Source organism: Equus quagga, chromosome 7 (assembly GCF_021613505.1).
Source record: "Equus quagga isolate Etosha38 chromosome 7, UCLA_HA_Equagga_1.0, whole genome shotgun sequence".
Taxonomy (NCBI): domain Eukaryota; kingdom Metazoa; phylum Chordata; class Mammalia; order Perissodactyla; family Equidae; genus Equus; species Equus quagga.
The window spans coordinates 100,442,943-100,459,789 of record NC_060273.1 but is presented as its reverse complement, the minus strand read 5'-3'; the positions used below and the strand labels follow the sequence as shown (position 1 = coordinate 100,459,789).

General features: G+C 39.9%; 1 protein-coding gene across 3 annotated transcripts in view; it reads right to left on the bottom strand.

Moving 5' to 3' along the window:
- Nucleotides 1-16,350, bottom strand: part of MCC (MCC regulator of WNT signaling pathway) — a 411,658-nt gene extending 395,308 nt beyond the window's left edge. Inside the window, exon 1 of one of the 3 annotated variants that reach the window (XM_046665743.1) lies at nucleotides 16,190-16,350. In XM_046665743.1, coding sequence (XP_046521699.1) covers nucleotides 16,190-16,350 — 161 coding nt within the window. Of the gene's footprint in view, nucleotides 1-16,177 lie in introns of all 3 variants that reach the window. The other 2 variants (XM_046665741.1, XM_046665742.1) reach the window with 2 other exon arrangements.
- Nucleotides 16,351-16,847: the final 497 nt, after the last annotated feature.

Genomic DNA, 16,847 nt, shown 5'->3' with positions numbered 1-16,847 from the left:
GTAGGAGGAGTGGCTGCCTGAACTTTTGTTAGTGATCTGTTGGGAAGAAAAATGAGAATAGATGGTTTGTTGGCAACTAATAATGTGCATTACATCATATTTGTGTGTGTATCTGTGTGTTTGCTATTACTATCTCTGGGTGGATGAGATTAAGAATGATCTCATTTTCTTTATATTTAACTTTATTGAATGAATTTTTTTGCAATAAGGCTCAGAGCCTATGAAACCCAATGTATTTAAACAATCTCCTTTTTGTGAGCTGTTTAAATGGGTGCTATCTTAAGCCTACGTACTTAAATTTTATTGGGGGTGCAATCTCAGGGAAGCAAAAGTGAGGGGAAGCTAAGTGAGGAAACAAAGTGCGGAGAACCAACACAAAGGGGTGGGTAACGTTACAAGCTGGCCATGGCCTTGCAACATACACAGTTGGTTATCTGGTCTTACAGAATGTCTCTAGAGAGGCCATAGGAAACTACTGCGTTCAGAATAGTTTCTCAGAGGGAAGGAAGGAGGAGCAATTTATCAGCTGGTTCCTTCCTGTCTCCAATCTCTCACAGGTTGTTGCCCCACAGGGTGTGGCCTCCAGGAAACCTCACGGGTGTGCACCTGACTCCTCCCACGAGGATGCCAGAGGCTCTGCAGGGCGTCTCTCACTGCCATCAGAGCTGCGCAGCTCCTTGGTCTGTGGGAGGGAGCAGGGCAGCAGAGAACAGTGCGAGAGCAACCCTGGCTGAAGTAAAGAAAGAGGCTGCATGCAATCTAGGAGGGGAGGTGAAGCCAAGTGGCTATTCTAGGCCGCTGACTAGAACAATGTTCTCCAGTAAAGTCCACTTGATTGTTTTTCTTCTTTCCCTGAACCTTTCTAAGCACTTGGCACCTTTCTTTGTCTCTGGTCTTGTGTGTACTTATTGCATAAGACCAAATTACACCTGAAGGGCAGAACACACCCATCTTTGTATTCCTCTTGCATACAGTGGGCATTCAAAGAATGTTTAAAAATAAAAATTGATATTCTTAAATTCACACTGGTATGACAGTCATCAGAGGCTAGAAGTACTGAAGATTCAGGAGGAAATCTGTAAAGTAACAAAGTACTATGAATAGCATATTATTCCTTTAAAGGAACTTGTATTTTATGTCAGCAAAATAGAAGGCTTTAACAAACTAACTTAGAGGATTAAAAGGCAATATTCTTTGCGATTTCCTCATTCCATGTTATTTTACAGATAGTATTCTGGAAGCATGTAAGCATACACTTAGAGATAGGTTAACATTGGCATAGGAGTTTTTCTCTATTTTAGGTAGGAGAAAAATCAAAATCCTATCTTGTGAGTGTGGAAGCAGCAACATAGTTTTGTCGTAGGGTAGTATTAATGCATCAGTTCATCCATTCAACAGTGATTTAGCATCTGTGTACAAGGGACGGTTTTGGGTGGTGTGAGAGATACAAAGGCATGGTTGTTACATTCATGAAGCTTATAATCTGGCAGGTGAAAGAAGTTAAATGGAAAGTATGATAATACAAGTTAGGATTGGGTAAATTCCCTTACTTTTATTCTATTATTAGTTTAAAATGTTTGTTTACTGAGAATACCCCATAACTACAGAGAAATAGCCTAAGCAAAGTGGGCTATAAAATATTAATTTGAAAATCTTCTCTTTTTAAACCTTTATATACCCCGAAAGAGTCAGAATATAACTATGTGGGCAACTGTCCATCAACTTTTTGATAACTAGAATGCAAAATTGAGTAGTTTTTAAATGCACGTAATCTCATATACTTTACTCAGAATCTGACACAAAACCTAACCAACAGTTCAATACTTTTGACTCATCAGAGTTAGTTTATAAACAGACACCAAACAGTCGCCCAAAAGAGACTAATTTACACAGCATGCTTTTCCATAAGGGTATGCTACCACCAAAACCCTAAGCTAGTACCTGGAGTCCATAAAGTCAAAGTATTTCGGTACTGAAAAAGATGTTAAAACCATTTTACAGAATAAGAAACTGATTAGAGAGGATTGTGTGACTTGCCTAAAGTCATATGATTCGTTAGTAGCAGGAGCACTGAATCCCGGTCACACTGGTATTTAAGATTAGGTAAAATGCATACAATATGTATTTTCAAATATAAATTCCTCAGCTTCTTCTAAGTTGGTCATAACTTGATAAATGTTTTTCTAAAAAGCCTAAAGTGTTTGAAATTACCATTACACATGAATAATTTTATTTGTTTGATTGATATTTAGCAAGTTTCTGTTACGTGTTGCGCACTGAGGTTACAAAGATAAAAGGCAAGAAAAAGATAGTCTCTGGCTTGAGTGTGGGGAGCAAGGAAATGGAAACGGCGAGACTACCAAATGTGAGCAGTGCTGGCCTAGGAGTGTGTGTGAGGTACTAAGGCACCAGGAAAGTCTCCATTGACAAAGAGCTGCATGAGAACCGGGTCTAGAAAAAATGAGAAAGTGCACACCACGCAGACAACGGGGAAAGAAGGGCACTTACAGAAGAAGCTGCTGTGCAAAGCATGATGTTTGGAAGAGCCAGGCATGCTGGAGGGTGCAGTGTGAGAGCGAATGCTGGAGAGGGGATAGTCACTGTGCCAGATGGGCAAGGGCCTTAAATTAAATGCCCTAAAAGGAGTCTGAACTATCTGTAAGGAACAGGCAACTGTTGAAGGATTTTTAGAAGAGCTGCCTGCTCAGTTTTATGTCCACGTAGAGTGGCCTTGGGGGGGGGGTCAAGTGTGCGGGTTAAGACATTAGGACAACAATTCTGGTTAGAGACAAAGGAACTTGGGAGACCGTGAAGGGGGAGGGGGATGAGCAGCACTGATTTCACCCTTTGATTATAATAAATATAAAACTGCCAACACATTTTCAGAAGAGTAAATTCTTCTCCAACAAATTCTTGCAGTGATTTTCATCCTGTTTACTGTGAAATGAAATCAGGTTAAGACTCTATAGTACATAAAATTGTCAAAGTAAAAACTCTTACCTAAAACCATTAACCTCTAATGTAGAATATTGTGTTAAGCTTGTTATTTCTGAGAAAGTAGTTCTGAATTTTTGTAAATAAGTAAAAAATCTGATATTTAAAAGAAATGTAGCCACATTTTTACAAAAATGTCCTCCTTCACCCTATCAATGTTCTTACTCCCTTCATCTGTACCACAAATTTGTGCATGCTGACATTTTAAACAATAGACAACAGGTGTCTTAACCAATGGCATTTGCTGTAATGTTGAATAGATGCCCAGTTAACACCAACATCAAGTCTAGGATGTGTTTTCAAGTACCTTCTACCCTGTTGACGTGAATGCTTAAAAAATTAAACAAAAGCTCATCTACTTAGAATTTTCCAAGCAACAGTTCACAATTAAATATTCAATTGAGGGCTACACTTAAACTCAACTAAAAACTGTCACATCAGACAGACACATTCATGCTTATTGGTCAATTTAGAAATGTGTCATTTACATTCTCGCTTAGTTAGGGATCCAAACGTCTGAAAAATGAATAGGTCCAGAGAGTCCTTCTGCCTACCAAACTTTGTTTTCTCCCATCAGTTAGAGTCATCAATAATCAATGACGCGAATTTAGTAATTACTTATTTACATATTTAAACTGACATTTTGAAATGACAATGAGAAGCTGACAACTAACTGTTCTCTAAGGAAATGCCCTTTCTCTCCATATGGTTTCTACTCTGGGACTAACACTTAAAGAGATTTTCAATTTACCAAACAACAGAGAATCTCTCCAGCTGAGACCCCCATGGAAATTCATTTAGAATGCAAATGCCTAACCTTCTGTACCAAGAATTTAAATGCCATTCCCACTGATGCTAAGAAGCCAGTTATAAAATGAAAATTCATCTCTACCATAGACTTTGGGTAAATTAAACAGTAAAGAATTTGAAGGCTTTAGGGGAAAATAGGTTTTCCTGTGTTAGCTTCGCATCACGTATGGTAGAAAAGGCCCTCAAGTAAGGCCCACAGGTTCATTCTTTTCCAAGAGGCTATGTTATCTTGGCTCTTTGTCTCAAAATAGAGATATTAATTCCTGTTGCAAGGATTAAATGAGATAATGTATGGACTAACTGACTGTAAACTATGAAGCTTCTATAAACATATACTATGATTACTTCAGACGTTCACTAATATGCTGACTCAAAATAAAAAGACTATACAATAAAGATGGCGGCTGGAGGACAAAAACAAAAATACCCTGAAAAATATAGCTACTAAAAATGCATGTGAACAAATTGATCTATAGATTCAACACAATCCCTATCAAAAATCATAGCTGCCTGTTTTGAAGAAATTGGGAAGCTTATCCTAAAATTTGCATTGGAACTCAAGAGACTAAGAATAGCCAAACAATCTTAAAAAAAGAACAAAGTTGGAGGATTCACACTTCCCGATTTCAAAATTTAAACAACAAAGCAACAGTAACCAAACAGTGTGGTACTGGTATAAGGACAGGCATATACATCAAGGGAAAAGAATGGAGAGTCCAGAAATAAACTCTTACATTTATCGTCAATTCATTTTTGACAAGGGTGTCAAGAAAATGCGAAAAGAATAGTAGTCTTTTCAACAAATGGTGCTGGGACAACTGGATATTCACATGCAAAAGAATGAACTTGGATCTCTTCACAACATACACAAAAGTTAACTCCAAGCGGATCATAGGTGGTATATATACACAATGGAATGTTACTCAGCCATAAGAAATGATGAAATCTAGCCATTTGTGACAACATTGATAGACCCTGAGGGTATCATACTAAGTGAAATAAATCAGACAGAGAAAGTCAAATACCACATCATCTCACGAATAAGTAGAAGATAAAAACAACAACAAACAATCACATAAAGATAGAGATTGGATCAGTGGTTACCAGAGGGGAAGGGGGAGGTGGAAGGGTGGAAGGGGTGATTAGGCACATGTGTGTGGTAATGGATTACAATCAGTCTTTGGGTGGTGAACATGATATAACCTACAAAGGAATATAAATATAATGATGTAAACCTGAAACTTACCTAATGTTATAAACCAACGTTACTGCAATTAAAAAAAAAATGGATCGTAGACCTAAACATAAGAACTAAGACTATAAAACTCTTAGAAGAAAACGTAAAAGTAAATCTTTGTGATCTTGGGTTAAGCAAAGCCTTCTTGGATATGACATCAAAACACAAACAGTAAAAGGTCACATAAGGCATGATTCCTTTATATGAAATGTCCACACTAGGCAAATCTATGGAGATAGAAAGTAGATTAACAGTTGCCTAAGGCTGGGGAGGTTGAGGGAAATGTGGATGACTGCTAAAGGGTAGAGGGTTTCTTTCTGAGGTGATAAAGATGTTCTAAAATTGATTATGGTGATGGTTGCACAATTCTGTGAATATACTAAAAACATCAAATTGTACACTTTAAATGGGAAAATTGTGTAGTATGTAAGTTATAGCTCAATAAACCTGTTTAAAAATAATTTAAAGAAATGCATGTGAAAAGCAGCATTGAATAGTGGTCATGACCCTCATTTGAGAACCAGACACACGAGTTGAAGTTCAGGTCTTACTAACTGTGGAATCTTGAGCAAATAACTATCTCTGAGCCTGTTTTTCTCACCTTTACATTGTAGGTAATAATAATTCCTTTTTCAAAGGGGCTATGATGAGTATTAACTGAGGTCATGTATATAAAGTACTTGCTTAGCATAGAGCCTAAAACACAGTAAACACTCAATAATGTTAGCTATTTGGGGCCCGCCTGGTGGTGCAGCAGTTCAGTTTGCACATTCCACTTCTCGGTGGTCCAGGGTTCACCAGTTCACATCCCGGGTGCAGACATGGCACCACTTGACATGCCATGCTGTGGTAGGCATCCCACATAGAAAGCAGAAGAAGATGGGCATGGATGTTAGCTCAGGGCCAGGCTTCCTCAAGCAAAAAGAGGAGGACTGGCAGTAGTTAGCTCAGGGCTAATCTTCCTCAAAAAAACATAAATAAATAAAAAATAATGTTAGCTATTAAAAGAAAAGCTATGTGGGCCTATACTGTAGGTAGTAGTTTAAAAACAGTAAGTTGGTTGAGGTGTTCCTGTAAATGTTATCATAAAATTATTTATACATAAACTTAATAAACACAGTGTTTCTAAATAGGCAGGCCCACTTTGGGTCACTCAGAAAAAAGAGAAGTCAGGACTCCACTTCAGGTCAAGATAGAAGCAGAGAAACTGGATTTACCCTCCTACCTAAAACAACTAGAAAACCAAACAAATTTAATGAAACAATGATTTCCAGACATTATATAATGGATAGCACAAGACTATGATCCCTGAGTAAAGGTAAATTAGCAAGGTGAGCCTACAATTATATCAACTTACTGCCTGGAGGCAGTTTACAGGCTCCAGAATAGGAGGGGGAATCCAGACAGCACCCAGTGGTCTTACTGAGTTGAGGAGGTGGAGAACAAAGTTCTCTAAGGTGGACAGAATTTGTGGTGCAGAGGGAAGAGGAGGGAATGCCTCAGAGAGAGAGCTCCAGAGATCTGCAGAGGCTAAATTAGCTCTGATCCTGCCTAACCAAGTTGAAAGGCAAGCTTCCAAAAGATCCAAACTCAACTGCATGCCAGAACGAAGTAAAGGAATACAACAAAAGCCAGCACTCAACAAGTTAAAATGTCTGGCATTCAATCAAAAATTACCAGGCATGCAAAGAAGCAGAAATATGTCCTATAACCAGAAGAAAAATCCATCAATAGAAACAGACCCAGAGATGAAGGAATTAGCAGACAAGGAAGTTAAAACAGTGATTCTAAATCCATTCCATATACTCAAATGGAACTTCTAGAAGCGAAAAATCCAGAATTCCTACAAACACAAGAATTCCAACAAACCCCAAGCAGGAGAAAGCATAGATGAGCATTTCATCACCCCACTTTATGGGTAAGGAAACTAAGACAGAGGCAGGGACTGGTACCAAGTCATACAGTTACCTAGTGGCAGAGCCTAGAATGAAGCCAACTTTCCTGACTCAGATCCAGTGCTCTTTCCACTATGTTGCAGAGCAATAACATGATCTGACTTACTCTTTAATAGGTCACCTGGTTGCTGTATGCATAGTCTGCATGTGTGGAGGGTAGAGGGGCCAGGGCAGAAACAAGAGCCTATTGTAATAATCTTGGTGTGAGATGGATGATGGTTTGGACCTGAGTAGGGAAGGTGATGAGAAACGGTCAGATACAAGCTATATTTTAAAGGCAGAATTGGTGGATCTGCTGATGGATTGAATGTACTGTTAACAAAGAAAAGAATGCAGGATGACTATTTTTTGACTTGAGCCTCTAACAAGGAGTAGCAATTTACTGTAATGGGGAGAACTGAGGCAGGAAGGGCTGGGGAGGGGACGGAGGAATTTTGTTGTGTATGTGGTAAGTTTGAGAGACCTTCAGACGTGCAAATCAAGTATGCAGTTTCTGCACATACCTGTCTTATATTCAACGGAGAAGTTGTGGTCAGAGATATGGAAAGATCATAAATGTGGTAGACAAATGACTCAAGTTCGGGAAGCTCGAGGCTAGATGATCCTTAAGGGTCTTTAGATATGAAGGATTCATGATTCAATAATGTGATGCCATCTCGCTCAGGCTGAGCAGTCTCTTACCAGTCTCACAGAGGGCCCTTCCTATCATTATGGTTTCTCTTGCACTATTGCTTTGCCAGGATTATCCACTTTTTCTCCTTTGCTTCTACAGTATCTATCTTGCATGGTTACCATGAGCGTTAAATAAGTTACATAAAATACCTGGTGAGCACTCAATAAATGTTAAGGCTATCTTATCTTAAATACAGAATCCTGTTTCTCAAAACGTAATTTCACTTCACACGAATGTTCATAGTGCCTTTATTCGTAATAGCCTCAAACTAGAAACAGCCCAAATGTCCACCAACAAGTGAATGCCTAAACGAATTGTGGTAGATCCATACAATGGAACATTAGTCAGTAATAAAAAGAAGGAACTAATGAATACATAATGGTATGCATGAATCTCCCAAGCTCTAAACAAGCCAGACAGAAAATAGTACATGCTGTATGACTGCATTTATATGAAATACTAAAAGACTAATCTAATCTAGAGTGACAGAGGAGCCAGCCTCGTGTGCTCTGCTTCGGCAACCTGGGGTTTGCTGGTTCACATCCTAAACACAGACCTACACTCATCAAGATACGCTGTGGCGGCATCCCACATACAAAATAGGGGAAGACTGGCACAGATGTTAGCCCAGTGACAATCTTCCTCAAGCAAAAAGAGGAAGATTGGCAACAGATTTTAGCTCAGGGCCAATCTTCCTCATAAAAAATTAAAATAAAAAGTAAAAAAATTAAAAAACATAGAGCGACAGAAAGCAGATCAGTGATTGCAGGGGACCAGGATCAGGGTGGAGATTGATCAGGAAGGGCACAGGAAACTTTTTGGGGTTATGAAAATCAACCTTGATTGAGGTAGTGGTTCTACAGGTATATAAATGTATCAAAACTCACTGAAATATACACTTAAAATGAGTTCATCGTATTGTATGACAGTAATCAGGAAATACCACATATCAGAGTTAGCTCTTCTGGGTGACTGGGTACCAAATTTGCCCCATTCAAAATTCTCTCCTTCATATTAGTTTTAATGGTTTTTCTTTTATTTTTCTTTTTTTCCTTCACTCACATTCAGTTTATACTTTTTTAAGTGACATTATAGTTTGACTGCGACTTTGAGGTTTTTGGTATTATTCAGTTTCCTTGAAGTCTGGCTTTGGTTATGCTATTCTATGAATCTCACCAAAGCCTCTCTTTTAAAAATTGTTTTCCAGAGTTATCTTTCTAAGAATAACCCTTATGTCACAGGACTCTACTTGGCCATAAGATAAGGAATCTAGAGGTCATTTACCTTTTGTTTAAGTGGCTCCTCTCTCTAGCCTCCCCAAACAAGATTTCTGCTACCACTGACCAGGGGAAGAAAAGTAGAGTATATATAACATGTAGATCTGTGGTTCTTTAGTTAAATACTAAGAAAACTTGAAAATCTTTTGTTGTTGTTTTATTGTTTAAAGAAGACTAAACAAAGTGTCTGCAAAGCAATTCTAGTTCACAAATTTTGCTAATAATTCTAGTTTTGACTCACTCTTTAATAACATAGTACATGGAACTATGAAAGTGTTTATTCTAGCATTATATAAAATATATTTCAAAACTTCTAAAGTGCATAGTTTAACATTGTGAAATCTGAATGTTTCTTACAATTCTATTGGCCTAATGCTGACATAGTTACTAATGCTTGTGCAGCATGAATCAGGTTGTTATTCCTGGTAACATGACTAGATAACTGCCACTCTCCATGGTTCCTTAAGAATACAAGTCCTGGTTATGGTCTGAGAACCTTCCAGTAAGACCAGAAGTACCAACATCAATACTTGCAGAAAGGGTGTCAGCATCTCAGAAAAAAATCCTATAGAAAACAGTGGAGCCTCCTTTAAAGAAATGCTGCATCCCTGATATTTTGATGCCACAGAGGTTGATACTGGGTAGTAAAACACAGCATCAATACTCTGAATCAAAACTGATTTAGAAGACTTGGACTTTAAACGTGAAGAAGTTTTAGGATTTTTTTGAAGAATTTGATTAGCTGTTTTCCTTCTTTATGTATGCACAATAGTGAAACACAATAAAAATATATGACTAAAGAAATTTAAGGGAGACCTTTCAATAAGAATAAAATAAAAAATCTAATTAATAAGATGTGTTTTATCATAGTTTGATTGGTACATAAAATACTGGTGTGTCCCAATCTATGGCATCTTAGATTCAATGAAATTCCAAAGCAAATAACTGGAAACAAACTAAATGTCCAACATAGGAGAATAATTAAATAAATAAATAAAATAATGGAATATTATAATTACAAATCACATTTTCCAATCTTTTTTTTTGTGACAGCTTTATTGTATTGAGATGTAATCCACATACCATAAAATTAACTCATGTAAAATGTACAATCCAATGGTTTTTAGTATATTCCTAGAGTTGTGCAACTATTGCTACAATCAACTTTAGAAGATTTTCATCATCTAAAAAAGAAATTCTGCACTCTTAGCTATCATCCTTCAATCTTCCCATTACCTTCAGGCCTAAGTAACCACCAATCTACTTTCTGTCTCTATAAATTTATATATTCTGGACATTTCAGATAAATGGAATCATATAATACGTAGTCTTTTTGACTGGCTTAAGTTACCATAATGCTTTTAAGGTTCACCCATGTTGTAGCATGTTTCAGTACTTCACTCCTCTTCATACTGAATAATATTCCATTGGGTAGAAGTATCACATCTTGTTCATTCATTTTTCAGTTGATAGACATTTGGGTTGTTTACACCTTTTGACTATTATGAATAATGCTGCTATGAACATTCACGTACAAGTTTGTGCGAGGACATACGTTTTCAGTTCTCTTGCATAAATACCCAGGGGTAGAACTGCTGGATCATATAGTAATTCTACATTTAAGGGTATAAGACTATTTTCCAAAGTGGCTATATCATTTCACATTTCTACCAGTAGTATATAAGTGTTCTGATTTCTCCACATCTTTGCCAACACTTGTTATTATATGACTTTTTGATTATAGCCACCCTACCGGGTGTTTCATTGTAGCTTTGATTTGCATTTTCCTAGTGGCTAATGATGTTGAGTATCTTTTCATGTGTTTATTGGCCATTTGTATATCTTCTTTGGAGAAAAGTCTATTCAGATCCTTTGTGCATTTTTTAATTGGGTTATTTATCTTTTTATTATAGAGAGTTCTTTATACAATCTAGATACAAATCCCTTATCAAATATATGATTCACAAATATTTTCTCCCATTCTTTGAGCTTTCACTTTTTTGGTAGTGTCCTTTGAAGGACAAGTTTTAAAAATTTTGATGAAGCCAAATTATCTATTTTTTCTTTTGTAGCCTGGGTTTTGGTGTCATATATAAGAATCCACTGCCAAATCCAAGGTGACAAGATTTTGTCCAATGTTTTCTTCTAAGAATTTAATAGTTTTAGCTCTTACGTTTAAGTTTCTTGATCTGTTTTGAGTTAATTTTTGTACATGAGGAATGTGAGGAGTACATACATTTTGTATGTAAAGAATATATACATTTTGTATGTAAGGGAAGTGTCCAACTTCGTTCTTTTATATGTGACAATCCAGTTGTCCCAGCACTGTTTGTTGAAAAGTCTATTCTTTCCCCATTTCACCCTTGATTTTGGCACCCTTCTCTTGACACTCTTGTTGAAAACCAATTCACCATATACACATGGGTTTGGGGGTCTCAGTTCTATTTCATTGACCTACACATCTATCTTTTGCCGGTACCACACTGTCTTGATTACCGTTGTTTTGTGGTGTTTTGAAATTGGAAACTCTGAACCCTCCAACTTTGTTCTTCTTTTTCAAGATTGTTTTGACTATTCTGAGTCCCTTGAATTTCCACATGAATTTTAGGACAGTTTGTCAATTTCTGCAAAAAAGTGGCAGCTGGGATTCTGAGAAAGGTTGCATTGAATCTATAGTTCACTTTGGAGAAATACTGCCATTATAACAACATTAAATCTTCCTATCCAAGAACATGGGATGTATTTCCTTTTATCCAATCTTTTTTTTTTCCTTCTTCTCCCCAAAGCCCCCCAGTACATAGTTGTATATTCTAGTTGTGGGTCCTTCTGGTTGTGGCATGTGGGATGCTGCCTCAGCATGGCCTGATGAGTGGTGCCATGTCCACGCCCAGGATGTGAACTGGTGAAACCCTGGGCCACCGAAGTGGAGCGTGCGAACTTAACCACTCAGCCATGGGGCCGGGCCCAATCCAATCACTTTTAATGTACTAGAGGAACCATATGATGCAGATATGTCACTAGGAAAATGGAAATGATATTCCTTTGTTATCGGATAACAGAAGATTTTGATTTTACTTTCATACGTTTCTGTATTTTCCAAATTTCAACAAGTATACCTCTAAATAACCAGAAAGAAGTTATTTTTAAAGGAAAATATTATTTAATAAAATATGCTTAAGTTAAAGTGTTTCATAAACATGGAATATGCTTGGAAGTAAAAATGCTTGAAAGATTTTTCAATATACATGAACATACCACTGTTTATTCTTGATCACTTACTCATCAGAATTTACTGATTGAATACTTTATGGCAAATACTGTGCTAGGTCCTGAGTGTACTGTTTTAAAAAAACAGATATGATTCCTGCCCTCATGAAGGCTACATCTAGTGGGAGAATGGGAAAGAGGCAAACAAAGTAGTAAACAGAAATGTAATTACAGGGCTGGCCCAGTGGCATAGTGGTTAAGTTCACATGCTCTGCTTTGGTGGCCCAGGGTTCACAGGGTCAGATCCCGGGCATGGACCTAGCACCACTCATCAAGCCACGCTGTGGAGGCATCTCACATAAAATAGAGGAAGAATGGCACAGATGGTAGCTCAGCCACAATCTTCCTCAAGCAAAAAGAGGAAGATTGGTAACAGATGTTAGCTCTCGGCCAGTCTTCCTCAGACACACGCAAAAAATGTAATTACAAGTTGTAAAGAGTACTTTGGAAGAAACCCATTGGTACTATGACGGGGAATAATAGTGAGGTAGAGCTAACCCACTTTGATATACTGGTCAGGGTAGCTCTCTCTATGACACCAACATATAAGCTGAGGCTTCAGACTAGATATAAATGTAAGTGTTGGTTTTAGATATTTGTCAAAATGTTCAAGATAGTTTCTTAAACTGAAAGGTAAAAATAAGAAACTTTAAAATTCTGAAGGGAAATTAATTTCAACAAATAGAGTAATCCCACAATCTCTTATAACAGCACAAATAGGGCCCAAAAAAATTCAATGCCATTAAATGTGGGGTTAACTCATCATAAGGTTAATGACATGCAGAAAGCCTGCTGTGGTCCAACTGTGCAGGCCAAATCCTGTCCTGTCCAAGCCGTGGTTTGGCTCCATCTGACGGTAGCTGTCTGCTCCAGCTTAACTATGCATGGGGATGATTCTAGGTCCCTCTGAGCGCTAGGAGTTTCTGGGCAGAAGCAGAAGTTCCAGGAATCTCCAGTTAGCTGATGCCTTTTTTGTTAGCCTGATGGGGAAGGCTGAGCTGAGAGAATATTGAAGATTCAAAGCCCCACGTTTTACCTGCCTCTTCCTGAGATGGTGTACCCTGACATTTCCCCTCCTGGCCTCAGTCTATCTTCCACTTATCCTCCCTCCAAACATAAGATCTCCAGCCCACTCCTGTTTGAGAATGAGGGCTAGGCAAAGGACCAGAGTCAATACAGAGTTCACTGTGGGTTATCATGGGGGTCTTATTATATGTTTTGGTTGCTACTTGCTTACCCAATATTCATTCCCTGCTCTTAGTAACAGAACTCAGATGTTGTTTGGGAGGCAATGTGACCAACTGAATTATATGCTTCCTTGAGCTCTACTGCAAGTAGGCATGGTAAGGTGATGTACTTTGACCAACAAGACGTCAATTAAGGGATTTGGGAAAGCTCTGCTTTAAGGACATAGGCACCACTCTTTTCAGCTTCCTTTTACACCTTTCTCCCTAGAACCTGAAGATGGGGCTGGAGATAGAGCAATCATTTTAAGACCATGAGATAACCACCAGGATGAATGCTTTATGTGAAGAATAGTGATGCAGAAAGATAGAAGGAAGCCGGGCATTGTGGAACACCATTGTGGAACGGCTGCTCCAGCCTGGATGGACCACCTCCAGACTTCTAACTGAGAAAGTCAACTCTTATTTGACTACGGTTAGTTTTCTATTATATACAGCCAACTGAAATCCTAACGGCTACAGCTGTGTACCATGAGCATAAACTTAACATCTTTTAAAGAATCCAAGGTTTTTAAGGTTTTAATGTAGGAAGTCCAACTCTCATGTTTAATAAAAGAGAAAATTCACAGCACTCCACACCTTATCACCCACTATAAAGTGGTTAGTAAAGGTCATTAAACAGGGGTAGCACAAAGGAGCGGCTTCCAAGAGGGAGTCATTTAATGCCACTTATCTTCATTAATCCCATTCCCCAAACCATACCAAATAAACATAAACTCCGGTAAAGCTGTGCTTGCTATGTAAACATATTTCTAGACAAGTTCCTTGGTCCCCCCTTTCAATAATAAGATTGCTATCCCTGATCTCCTCTAATATGGGAATTTTGTCACAGTATAAAATAACTTCCAGGGTAACTCTGCCCACAGTTAAAGTTATGGCTTAGGGTTTATTACTGCACATATTTTTCAACTTTCAAGCAGATACATTAAAGTGATGTGGCTCAAGGAACGATACAGTTTTTTCCAATTTGCCTCAGCAGGTTGCTACTCTAATCTGAAATCCCCTCTTTACCACCACCCCCTTACACTCAATGCCTCATCCTCCAAAACAAAGCCCTTGAATTATGCTTACAGAATTCATTATTCTTCAGGGTAGATACAGCTCCATTCAAAGTAATATGAGCATCTGTACAGAAAGTGTAGCTCAGACAAAGTAACATATTAATAGGCCCGATTAGAGGAAGGGAAGGAGAGAATTCTGCTGGTTTTCTATATGGACTCTGGCCCACGTGAAATTAAATTCTTTTTGCATCCTAATATGAAGAATGTAGATTGTTTTTATTATTGCAAATGAGATAATGCCCTTTCAAGTAGGAAAAATCCACAAAACTATATATATCAAAATATATCAAAACTATATGTATCTAAACTATACAATGAAATTTTTTATCCCAGAACCAAAACAGGGAAACGCTTCCAGATAAAATACTATATGTAGCCAACTAGAGTTACATATTTTTTTCATTATAGAACAGAATTACTCCATAAAGTTTTCTGATATCTTTGTAATGTTTCCCAAAGAAACTTCAGAAAAGTAATAAAATTCAGCTAAGAATGATCATAACTGAGTCAAGAGTCCCAAATAAATGATTATTTTTCTAATTGTCAAATTCTTACATATCAAATCACTTGTTTCTGAAATCTTTTTAAAAACTTTTTGGAGAAAATTCCCCACTCTCTTTTTTTTTTCTCTAAATAGGCAGGGACAATCAGCAGGAGGCAGCTCGTGATTTTCAGAGAACTTGAGCATCACCAAGAGAAAGGCTAAAGAAACGTAACACACAACTTAGGCTGCCTACTTCCTTGAAGGCAATTCAAATTTCGGCGGGCGCGTAAGGTCTTCAGCGCCCTGTGGCAACCCTTCGGAGAAGGATACCGTAAAACATTACGATCGCCTTCTTCACCATCAGTGTCTGATAAGTGATAAAAATTTGGGCAGAAGTAGTTATTTTGCCAAGCTCTGAGACTTCAAGCCGCAACACCGCCCCTGTAGGGGATCTGGAAGCAAACACAGCGAGGGTTACGAGCGGTCGCGGAGGGGCGCCCCGAGACCCCTCTGGAGACTCATCCGGTTTGCTCCCGCGGTGGGGAGCAGGGTCTATTTTCAAGACTCACCTCTAAACCCCAGTTTGTGCCTGAGTGCTTTATTCCCCTCAGGCTAATACGTTTAAACTAGCTATGGGTGGCAAACTATGCCCATTCTTTGGGCTCCCAAGTTTGGCACGCAGAGGCTCTGTGGCACATGAAAGTTCTTCACAGCTTGTTTTCACGTCCAACTCTGTCTCTGAGAGCGCATCCCTATCCTGGTCCGGCCCCGGGGCTGTCACCGAGCAGCCGGACAGATCGCTGCCCGGTGCCACATCTTGACGGCCAGGAGCCCGAGGCTGCAGGGCAGCCCCTCCGACCTGGACAAGTGGCCCGCATTCGTCTCCCCACAGGCAGGAGCGCTCCGAGACCCGGGCAGGACTTGCATCCTAAAGAGATGTCTCCCAACACCCAGACAAAGACAGCGCTGGGAAAAGTTGGAACAACTGGCACCACGAGAAGGCGAGTAGATCAGCCCCTCGGTCTCGGTGGCCGAGCCGGCGACACGCTCTTACAGTCGCAGCCAACTTTTCCCGTAAGCTTCTGAGCAACTTGCTGGAAGTTGGGACGAGGAGGCAGGGAAGGGGTCAAGGGCAGCGCGGAGAGGCTGGTCGCGCCCCAGCCGGTTTCGCGTACCTCCCCGAGTACCTGCTAATGTATCCGTCGCCGTCGCCGTCGCACGTCTGGAAGAGGCGCCGCATCCTCTCCTCCTCGCCGGTGCTGGACGTGTCGCTGCTGCTGCTGCCGCCACCGCCGCCGCCGCTGCTGCCGCCGCTGGCGCTCCCCGCCGCAGCCGCCGCCGCCATCATGCGCCCGCTCCCTGCTCGGGAGGAGGAGGAGGACGCGCGGCAGGAGGAGGAATCCGTGAGGCGCAAAAGCTCTTCGCAGCCCCGAACCTGCCTGACAACCGAGCATGCCCAGTGGCCGCCGGGGCGCTCCGAGCGAGGGATTCCACCTCTCCGGGTTTTGCCCGGGCTGGGAAGATGGGCGCTCTGGAATAGCAGGAGTAGGCACCTTAGGGGAGAGGCAGAAGGGGAAGGTGTCTTGTGGAGTCAGGGAGCCAAGGGTGGCGACGGGGACGCGAGGGGAGGAAGAGAACACAGGAGGCCTCCGAGAAGGGTGTCAGCTCTGCGCATCGGACCACGACGCGGGCCACTGGGACTTGGGGATGCTTCAGGCAGAGCGCGGGTGTTCTCTCGGCAGAACTCTTCCAACTGCCAGGAGTCGTGGATTCCTTTTTCAGAAAAAAAAGATAAACGCTCCAGTTTTGCAGACTTAAAGCCGTGCTCGTGGTCCCACTCTGCGG